This window comes from Nannospalax galili, unplaced genomic scaffold, assembly GCF_000622305.1.
Source record: "Nannospalax galili isolate Female #2095 unplaced genomic scaffold, S.galili_v1.0 scaffold762, whole genome shotgun sequence".
Classification (NCBI taxonomy): Eukaryota; Metazoa; Chordata; class Mammalia; order Rodentia; family Spalacidae; genus Nannospalax; species Nannospalax galili.
In genome coordinates, this window is record NW_008350126.1 from 3188988 (window position 1) to 3199821 (window position 10834).

The 10834-nt window shown below is 48.3% G+C and overlaps 1 protein-coding gene across 1 annotated transcript in view; it reads left to right on the forward strand.

Moving 5' to 3' along the window:
• Ror2 (receptor tyrosine kinase like orphan receptor 2) overlaps positions 1–2810 on the forward strand; it is a 227763-nt gene extending 224953 nt beyond the window's left edge. The window contains exon 9 of the mRNA XM_008847348.2: positions 473–2810. Within this exon, the coding sequence (XP_008845570.2) occupies positions 473–1918 (1446 nt within the window). The 3' untranslated portion in view covers positions 1919–2810. The remainder of the gene's footprint in view (positions 1–472) is intronic.
• The last annotated feature ends 8024 nt before the right edge of the window (positions 2811–10834 follow it).

Consider the following 10834-nt stretch of genomic DNA (forward strand, 5'->3'; position numbering starts at 1 on the left):
AAACTCCAACAGACAAAAAGTCATGAGAAAGACACCATGATGGGAAAAAAAAGCATCTTGCTATGATGTGGGGAATGCTGGGAGAGGTAGAAGGAGCACCTCTGGAGAGTCCAGGGATGACTCTGGAGATCTGAGACTCGGGGCTCAACTATGAGTGTGAGTAGATACATGTACAGTATATTCATGTGTGCAGATTACAGGTGGAGGGCACAAAAGTATGTTCATATTTTGGAGAGACCTAACATGTATCTGGGTTGAGACTCTGAAAGGTTTCAGACAGAGGCAGCCTCAGCATCAGAGCCATAACTAAGATTGGTAGGCAGTCTGAGGGGCAGGGCAAGCCTGGGACAGGCAGGACCAGCTGCACTACACCAGAGGTGGTAGCCCAAGGACTTCACCCTCCAGAGAGCCCTCCCAGCCACCCTCATTCCGTAGTATACTGACAATTGCATTTGACTTTTCTTCTTGGCAGGCAAAACTCAAAGAGATCAACTTGTCTGCAGTGAGGTTCATGGAGGAGCTGGGCGAGGACCGGTTTGGGAAAGTCTACAAAGGCCATCTGTTTGGGTCCGCTCCAGGAGAGCTGACCCAGGTAGTGGCCATCAAGACGCTGAAGGACAAGGCAGAGGGGTCCCTACGGGAGGAGTTCCGGCAGGAGGCTATGCTGCGGGCACGCCTGCAGCACCCCAACATTGTCTGCCTACTGGGTATGGTGACCAAGGACCAGCCCCTGAGCATGATCTTCAGTTACTGCTCACACGGTGACCTCCATGAGTTTCTGGTCATGCGCTCACCACACTCTGATGTGGGCAGCACGGACGATGACCGCACGGTGAAGTCTGCCCTGGAGCCCCCTGACTTTGTGCATGTAGTGGCACAGATTGCTGCGGGCATGGAGTATCTATCCAGCCACCACGTGGTCCACAAGGACCTGGCCACACGCAATGTGCTGGTGTATGACAAGCTTAACGTGAGGATCTCAGACTTGGGTCTCTTCCGTGAGGTGTATTCTGCTGATTACTACAAGCTTATGGGCAATTCGCTGCTGCCTGTCCGCTGGATGTCACCTGAGGCAATCATGTATGGCAAGTTCTCAATCGACTCTGACATCTGGTCCTATGGCGTGGTGCTCTGGGAGGTCTTCAGTTATGGACTGCAGCCCTACTGTGGGTACTCCAACCAGGATGTGGTGGAGATGATCCGTGGCCGGCAGGTGTTGCCCTGTCCTGATGACTGCCCCGCCTGGGTCTATGCCCTCATGATCGAATGCTGGAATGAGTTCCCCAACCGGAGGCCCCGCTTTAAGGACATTCACAGCCGACTCCGGGCCTGGGGCAACCTGTCCAACTACAACAGCTCAGCGCAAACTTCAGGAGCCAGTAACACCACACAGACCAGCTCCCTGAGTACCAGCCCTGTGAGCAATGTGAGCAACACCCGCTATATGGCACCTAAGCAGAAGGCCCAACCCTTCCCACAGCCTCAGTTTATTCCCATGAAAGGCCAGATCAGACCCCTGGTGCCCCCAGCCCAGCTCTACATCCCTGTCAATGGCTACCAGCCAGTGCCAGCCTATGGGGCTTACCTGCCCAACTTCTACCCAGTCCAGATCCCCATGCAGATGGCCCCACAGCAGGTACCACCTCAGATGGTCCCCAAGCCCAGCTCACACCACAGTGGCAGCGGTTCCACCAGCACGGGCTATGTTACCACAGCACCCTCCAACACATCTGTGGCTGACAGGGCAGTCCTACTGTCTGAGGGCACTGAGGAGGCACAGAATGTCCCAGAAGATGTGGCCCAGAGCCCTATGCAGGAAGCAGAGGAGGAGGAGGAAGGCTCTGTCCCAGAGACCGAGCTCCTGGGAGACACTGACACTCTACAGATGAATGAGGCCCATGTCCAGCTGGAACCCTGAGTAGCATGCAGAGCCTGGAACATCAGGAGAGAAGACCCTACTGTTACCATATGGGGCCTCAGACAGCTTTGAGAAGTCAAACAGCAGCTCACCAGAGCCCAGAGACTGGTAGGCTGGGTTGCAGTCCTGCCAACCTTAGACCGTGTGAAATCCTGTACCTGTCTCCTGTGCTCTCTGCACTCAGAGCTGCCATTGCAATCCCCAGTTTGGCTGGAGGCCATTTCAGACAGCAGGCCAACCTGGGCAGGAGGCCCAGCAGCATGATCTCCTCAGAACAGGACAGGGAGACCTCACCACCACCTGCCTTTATCCTGATGGTAGATGGGTAGTGATCTGAGTATGCTGTGCAAAGAAACAGGCTGCGTCTTCACTCCCTGTGTCTAACGACTGAGGATTCAGAACTGGGGGAAAACAGGGCTGCAAAGGGCAGCAGAGAGGCATCTTGGGTTTGAGGTGCTCAGCAAGCCTCCTACTGGCTAGAGGGTGAGGGCCGCCCTTTCCTCTCTACTGCCCCCTGCTGCTTGTGATCTTTTTATCAGCTATAGGCCAGCACAAGCAGGGTGTGCCACCTGCCGGAATCTAAGGAGAGAAGGGCTTCTAAAACAAATGGGAGCGCCTCACATTAAAGAGAATGTGCCTTTACGGAAACCTACACGATTTTGTATTTTTGTGAAGTGTTTTAATTGTACTGCGTGTGTATTTTGCCTACTTTTCTGGAATTCAAGGGAAAGTGCTAACTGGGTTTAGAATGTTCAAAAGGAAGCAATATTGTACAGAAAACAGTATTTGTTAATGTTTTTAAAAGAATCACCTTAAATGTAATTTATATGGTTTTCTGTGTGACATTTTCATGAAAGCGTTTTGATCCTAAATAATGGCTTAGTAGTTTAAATGTTCACATCCCTTTAGGATGCCATCACACTGTGGTTTTGATTAGCTTAGTTCTGTACCACGTGTGATCGAGGACCTCCTGTTTCAGAGCTCCTGTTCCACGTGGGCAGTAGGCAGACCACCTGGCACGTGTGACCAGTTTTTTCCAGAAATCCCAAACCTGGTGTGCATAATGAAGCACAACAGCATTTGGTTGGTGTGCCTGCAGCTTGGGAGGTCAGTGGGCCAAGGCAGGTACCTGCTGGATGAGGGAGTGCCCAGGAGTGGGGATTTGAACTGAGCCTTTTAGTGGATTTGGAGATTCGTCAGGACCAGCAAGCTTCCCATGCACATGGGGATGAAGTGAGAGTACAGGACAGTGGTGGAGATGAGTCTCACTTCATTTTTTCCCTCCAATTGTTAAAATTACCTTTCTTTTTAGTGTGCATTATATGTGCCAGGGTATACACGTTGAGGTCGGCTACCTCTTCCACCATGTGGGTCCTAGGATTGAACTCGGGTCGTCAGGCTTGGTGCCTTTGCCTGCTAAGCCATATCTCCAGCCTCCATTGCTTTTTTAAGTCAATTTGTCCCTCCTGCCTGTTCCACACACATGCTGAGCCAGGTATCTGCAATTACATTCCCTAATTCTATCTTGAATTGGCATGTTAATTGTATATACGTAGGGGGATCAATGTGACATGTCAACCTGTGCACAGAGCATGCACTAAACAATCTGGCCTCCCCTTTTGCACTCAGCCCCTGGCCTCCAGGAATCCCTACTCTACCCTCTGGTTGACTTTTTCCTACTGCTTTTCTCTTGATAGCCTCAAGTGCAAAATCATCTGGAACAGGCCCTGCAAAATCATTGCAGATGATTCAGAAATGGTCTTCAGTTTTAAATCTTCTACCTCTGAAGGTTCTAGAACTGACCTTTGCCTCCTAGGACCCTGGAAAAGGGTGGAAGTATGGGAGTGTAAGAGGGAATGAGGCTTCTTCACTTACTTCCCAGGGCTCCCTGCACCTCTGCTCCATCTTCAGCATGGCTGGCTGAGCCAAGGCCACAGGACATTGGAGTCAGGATACTGAGCCAGAGTGATATTGCCTTGGCTGAAGCCCGAAGGCAGCCAGCAAACAGCCAAACCCTATGCCTTGATGGAGCATGGAGTAACTCCATCCGGTTCCTTTGCCCACATCCCATTCCTTTCAGATGGGTTCTGTGACAGTGCCATCTCTCGCCTCCCTGCTTCTGATTTGACCAGGTTGCTACTGGCCCCAGAATGTATTTCCAATAAGAATTAGGGATGTTGCTGATATTGGTCAGGGGGTTGTACTTGGATCCCACTGACGCAGAGCACCCTTGGCTCTTGGGACATGCTTCCAGGGCCTGTTACAGATGATGAATAAGTTCTTCACTACATAAACTGGAGTTTGGATTAACTTGCACACGTTGTGAAACTTAAAGAGTTCCAGGGATTGTCTAGCCACTTTCTGGGAAAGAGAACTCTCTCAGGCAGAAACCAGTCCTTAACAGCAAGTCCCTTGCTGTTGAGTCGATCCCCCATACTAGATCATGGAACTGACCATGCCCACCTACCTCAAGCCATCCTGACCCTCAGGTCTCTTTTATTTGTGCAGGAGACACTAATGCAAAGGTCGTGGCTGAGACCTTCATAGCAAAAGGGGAGCGAAAAGAAGAAATTTGAAACAAGTGGGATGGGATGCAGGAGCCTTCCAAGGACCAACAGAGCAGGGAAAGCTGTCATTATACTGTGTGGACAGGCGTGTGTGGTTTCTTTGTTGGAAGCCTGGGGGCAGCAGGCCCTGCATGCCCAGATTCTCCTGGTATTCAGAGACAAGTACATTCCATCCATTCAGGTCCACAGAGGTCACCTCTGGAACAAGTGTGCCCTGCTGTGCTTCGGAGGAAGGCTGGAAAAGTTTTTGGTCACCTGCTCATGGGAGATGGGCAGGGGGAGGCAGGAGAGGGCAGAGTGCTGGAGTAGCATGTCCTTGTCCTCCGCCCCCAGCCCTGTTCCCTCATTCTACTGGCTCCACATAGTACTGCTCCTGGACAGATCTACCCAGGTACAGCAAGTTGAAATGTGTATCCTGAGATCAGAGTGAGGCTCCCCTGGCTGAAGTGAGGTCAATGACTGGGCTCCTCCCTCAGCCCTCTGGGTCAGTTTGGTCAGGATGTCTGCAGCGAGTACTGAAGGAACTGGGGGTTGTGGATGGTGACTTCTCCTGAAAGAGGAGCTTAGTTTCATCTCTAACTTGGTACACCTGGTGGGTTAACTGCTCTGTGGAGACCTGAGGGTGGAAATAGGAAGCAATCCTTTGTGTTTCTCTATAAGCAGTGCCAGGGAAGCCTCAGTACCCGACCATGACTGGGCCCTAGGCCTTAACAGTGCCACTGTCAGTACCACAGTGCCATGGCAACAGATTTTGTGGAGAAATGAGAGGTATTTTTTGCACAGTGGATAAGAAATGTTTGAGGGATTTTCAGGTTAAATGTAAAGTGTTCAAATTTTCTCTTGTTCTAATTGCAAATTTACTGTCAACTTTGGGAAGATGATTGAGCTTTCAAAGTTAATTTGATCGAATACTAGTGGCTTAGTTGAAATGTTCCAGAACCATGGGCTATAGAGATAGGTGACCCAGTTCAGGGGAATGTCAGTGGTAACTGTTCTGTATTTGTTCACACAAAGGAGAGACACTTATACAGTTTACAGAGTAGCCAGCATGGAACTGAGTTCCGAATGAGCCACACAAAGCCTGCGTACTGTTGGCACACCTTACAATTCTGGATAAATAGCAGTTATTGAAACAGCCTGTCCAAGCACTGGTTAAATTTTTCCATACCGACTTAAGGCGTTTGACTACAGTACACAGGAGCGTCACTTGCCTGGGGCCATCTCTTCTCTAGGACACGCTTAAGCTTCACTTTGGAAATAGCTCACCCTGCACCATGGTGCTGGTAGCAATTTGGAGACAGTTCATGGTTTTACAACTGTGTTTGAAACAGACCTTACAAAAGTATCAGTTCCTTTTGTATGCTTCTTATAGGAACATTTAAAACCCTCTTTGAAAACATGGTGACAGACACCTGTAGTCCCACTAAGTAGGAGGCTGAAGTGGAAGGATCACCTGAACCCTGGAGTCTGAGACCAGCAATTAGTGACTTTTTAAATTTATTTGATGTGTATGCAGTGCCCATGAAGACCAGAAGAGGATGTTGGATCCCCTAGAACTGGAGTTAAGGATGGTTGTCAACTGCCATGTTGGTGCTAGGAACCAAATCTGGGTCCTCTATAAGAATAACCACTGCTCTTAACCACTAAGCCATCTCTCCATCCTTATCAAACAAAATATTTTTGAGGTGAATTTTTTACTGGGGGTGTGTCAAAGCCAGTTACCTCTAGTGATGTTTCTGTGCTTCCAGCCACAGCGAGACCACATGAATTTTCCAAGGTCCAAATCCACCAACCCTACCTACTTCTTCCCCTCATCATTTCTCACAGTGGCAGGGACTGTCTGAAGTCAGTTAGTCCCCTGTGATAGGCTCTGGATGTTAAAGAGCAATGCTTTGCTTGGGAAGAGAAGCTCTGTGTGTAGAGTTTACCCGACACTGCCCACAAAGGATGCAAACCTTGTTACCTGGCACCAAAATTCAAACCAGTTGGCGCTGTATTTGATTCACCTAACTGCGCAGCTACAGCTGGGTTCCTGGCATCTGAAGATGGGATGGGATGTTATCTCCTGCTCTCAGACCTCCCTCCACGCCCTCTTCTGCCTTTCTCATCCTACTGAGCAGTAAGTCTTGCCCATGGACAGGAGTGCTGGGTCTGCTGTGGGTCCATGATAGGAATGGCTCCTATCTGGCTTCCCTCTGTGGCTGTCATAACCAGTGTGGCTGTGGAGAGCCTATACCTGCCTCCTGCAGGCCTGCAAGTGTGGCTATAACCATCCTCAGAGTGGCCTTGATGATACGGGAGGGTGTGAGCTCTCAGTGTGGAGCACGCTCATTCTCCCAGCCTGGGATCAATGGTTACCTGAATGCAAAGATGTCTCTGTCTAAAGCACTGGCCCATGAAGCGGGCTGGAGACAGGTGCTCAGTTTGAAGGCATGTTAACTTTGTTCTATCACACTCCTGGTCTGAGGTTTTAGTGAGAAATATTACTTAGAGAAATGCTAAACCACACATTCAAGCTCAGCCTTTGGGCTTTGGAAGGCTCCAGGGACATCTGAAAAAAAAAAAAAAAACCCAGGGGAGGGACTAGGCAAAAAGGACCATTTCTTTGAAACTCCAGAAGGCAACAGCCCCCTCCAGGATGGCCCAAGCCTGTCCATTTATTGTGACTGTTCATTTGGTATACCTTAGGTCAGCTGGGCACCTTCATACATGATAACTTGCAGGTCTAGATGGAAGCCCGGCATCTGGAAGGGAAAGGAAACTTCCATGGATGGAAGGAATCCAGGACAGAGGAGACAACCCACTTCCCCATGAGGTCTGGCTGACCATCCGTGCCCTCACGCTCCATGTGTACCAGTCTGGCACTGGGCATTCTTCTCTACATACACCACTATCAATATCACTCTCAAGTCCTTGTTACCTCATCTCTACAGGATGTCCACATATCTCACTGCCTAGTGTGACTTTTCTTTCCAAGGGTTGGTTGGTGTTTTGAGACATGTTCCCTTTGTATTACTACATAATGGGGGTTGACCTTGAACCCTTGATCCTCAGTCTTCCTGCCCCAGCTTCTCAAGTACTAGAATTGCAGGCACTGGGCCGCCATGACTGGTTCTCCTCTGAGTTTTAAAAGTCATCTCCTTAGCATGGTGGAGTAAAAAATCATTCATTTCAGATATGTAAAATAATTCAGATTAGGCTGCAGAATCCCAGAGACTGACATGCAGATTCTTGGGACACTTCTTAGCATTCCTATCCTGTGCTTCGTGGTTTCCATTCTCACCTTACGGGATGAAGCTCTTCCCTTCAATAATGCAAAGGTGGACTTCAGCCAGGACACTGGATTAACTAGCATCTGGCTTTACAGGGTGGAAACAGCCAAGTACTCTGCTTTGTGGACAGGTCTCGGGTCCTTACCAAGATGGGTCTCTGACCCAGGGATATTCACAGTGTGCTCTAACAAGGAGCATGTGCTGGGCCCTAGAGAAGGTTCTTGTGCTCAGGGACTCACCCTTCTCTGACTGAACCCCAGGCTCTACTGACTGAGTCATCGATGTTGATTATTTTTATTTTATGTCTGTGAGTATATTGCCTGCCTGTGTATAAGTGCACCTGTGTTGTGCAATGCCCACAGAGGTTAGAAGAAGGCATCAGAATCCCCTAGAACTGGAGTTACAGACGGTTGTTAGACACCATGTAGGTGCTGGGAATCGAACCAGTTAAGAGCCAGTGCTCTTAACCACTGAGCCATCTCTCTCCAGCCTCCTTTTTTCATTTTTAACACATTTGCTACGTTGTGGTTTACTTCTAAAAACTCACTGGTTTTAATACATTGGTTTTTGGTAAATTTGCAAAGTGCACAACCTTTACCACCATCTCATTTTAGACTGTATCTATCATTCCATAGGGATCTCTTGTGTCTGTGATCCCCAGGTGATCTGCCCCCCTTGTGCCTATGAGCCCCAGACAATGAGCTCCTCCTTCTGCCTCTGGGCTTGCCTTCTGGTAGGTGGTATTTTGCTTCTGGGTTCTTTCCCTTAGCAAAATGTTTTCAAAATTCAACATTGTCCAGGCATCAGAATTTCTTTCCATTACTCCATAATGCTCCGATATAGTACACTCTGATATAGTCCAGTCATCATTGGTGAACAGTGGAATTTTCCAGTTTGAGTCATTTCTGAATAAGACTGTTCAGGTGTGGGCATAAGTTTTCATCTGTCAAAAGATAAAATTAAAGAGCTTATTCACCGTGATTTGTGAGGTCTAGAAGTAGGCAAACAAATTCTGTGAAATAGAGTTTTCTGATTAACTGAGCAGAGGAAGTTGGCTTCATGGGCAGAAAGGAGATTGAAAACTTCAGAAATAGAACAAGAAGAGGATGCTTCCTTTCAAACTTACTTTCTCAGTAAAGACAAAAGCAGAGGGAATGTCCTTATTGTGTCCCTCACACTCGCCTGCTTGCTTGGGGATTTCAGGGTTATCTCTGGCTCTCCTGCTTTCTCAGAATAAGGCAAACCCCTTAGTTCTGGCTTGCTGATGAGGGACTTTAGCAGGGGTGAGTCCATTTTGGTTTGGTCTGTTGAACCTCACATAGAAGCTCAGGCCAAACCAATGAACTGTAAACTTTAACAAATTTCTCTTGAGTAGACATTTTAGGAGAGGAATTGCAATCTTTTTTCCACAGCAAGGAAGGACAGTTTCTTCACATCTCACCAGCATTTGTAAGCATCTTTTTAAATATGTGTAATGGGCTGGAGAGATGGCTCAGTGGCTGTTCTTGCAGAAGACTCAGGTTCAAATCCCAGCACCCATACCGTGGCTAACAACCATCTATGACTCTAGTTTCTGGGGATTGGGCACCCTCTTCCATTCTCTGTGGGCATTGCACAACACGGGTGTGCTTACACACACTCAGGCATTACACTCATACACATAAAAAAAATTAATTATGTGTACCCATCCTATTTTAGTGAAAGCAAAGTGAAAAATCTACTTTTGAGAATATTTAAAGGTGGTCCACACTTTTAATACCAGCACTTGAAGAGCAGAGGCAGGCAGACTGATCTACATAGTGAGAGTCCCAGGCCAGCCAGGGCTACCTGTCTCAAACAACAAACAAATAAAAATTTGAGAAAAGGTCATGTTCCATGGATTACTTATTAATTCTCACCTAAACTTTTAAGTTTATTTTTTCATACAGCCATTTAGGAAGTATTTATTAGACACATGCTGTGACTGGAGTCCGTCTAGCTTTGTGAGCAGTCTAGGGCAAACCACCCCGCTCTCTCAGGTAAAGGTATTCAGTAAGAATATTATGCTAATAATAGAGCAGATCTTCCTGAGAATGTGATGTTTGGTATAATTTGCCTTGGCCAGGGTGCAGCTGTGACTGAGTAATCTTCACAATCTTACTAGATATGCATTTCCAAGTGACAAGGACCAGAAGCCCACCTCCTTTTCATGTGTGTCCTGGGAAACCTGGTATCTGCATCCTTCTAGACCTAGAAGTAGCTGCATCTTCCTTTGGTGATGGGGTAGGAAGGAGGTGATTCCTTTCTAGGCAAAAGACAGGTCACATGGTGGGAACTAACCAAAAGCCAAGGAGAGCAAGTGAGAGACCCGGGAGGGACCAGGCTGCTCTCTAACAACTCACTTAAGGAATTCAGTCTACTCTCCTCAGACCTCCCCTGCCCCCAAGTCTGGGACAAAACACTCACCATTCTTGATGGAACCTCTGTGAACCTAGTCATTTTCTACAAGCCTCTACTTTGTGAAGAGCCACCGTCTCGCAGGCTGAACATTGCAGCACATTGGGAGACAAATCATATCTACATTAAAGTCGACATTTACACTGTAACCTGATTGCTTTATTTTCTATATCAGAAGGCAGATTGTAGAATGAACCAGGTACACAGGGGTCCAAGGTGCAACAATTTAGAGTCCTTTTATAATGGTCTCTTTCCAGAGACCACAGCATCCACTGTGCTCAAACCTCGACCCTCCAGGAACACACCTTTTTCTCTGTCCTCTGTTCCATCTGCTCTGACTCTGGTTGCAAACTTGACCCCAACAGTCCTCATCCCAGAAACCAACAGTGCTTATATGGTTTCACCGGCCTCTCCCCACCTGCCCCTGGCCATCCCCACCTGCCCCTGGATCCTCCCTACCTGCACCTGGATACCCAGATACCCCAACATAAACCTGACTCTTCTATCCATAATGTCTACCCCTAACACCTGCATCAGAATCTACCTGCACCTGACCCCTCCCCACCTGCACCTGGAGCCTCCCCACTTGCATGCGACTCCTACTTGGACTTGTATTCCCCTACCCGTGCCTGGGTTTCCTC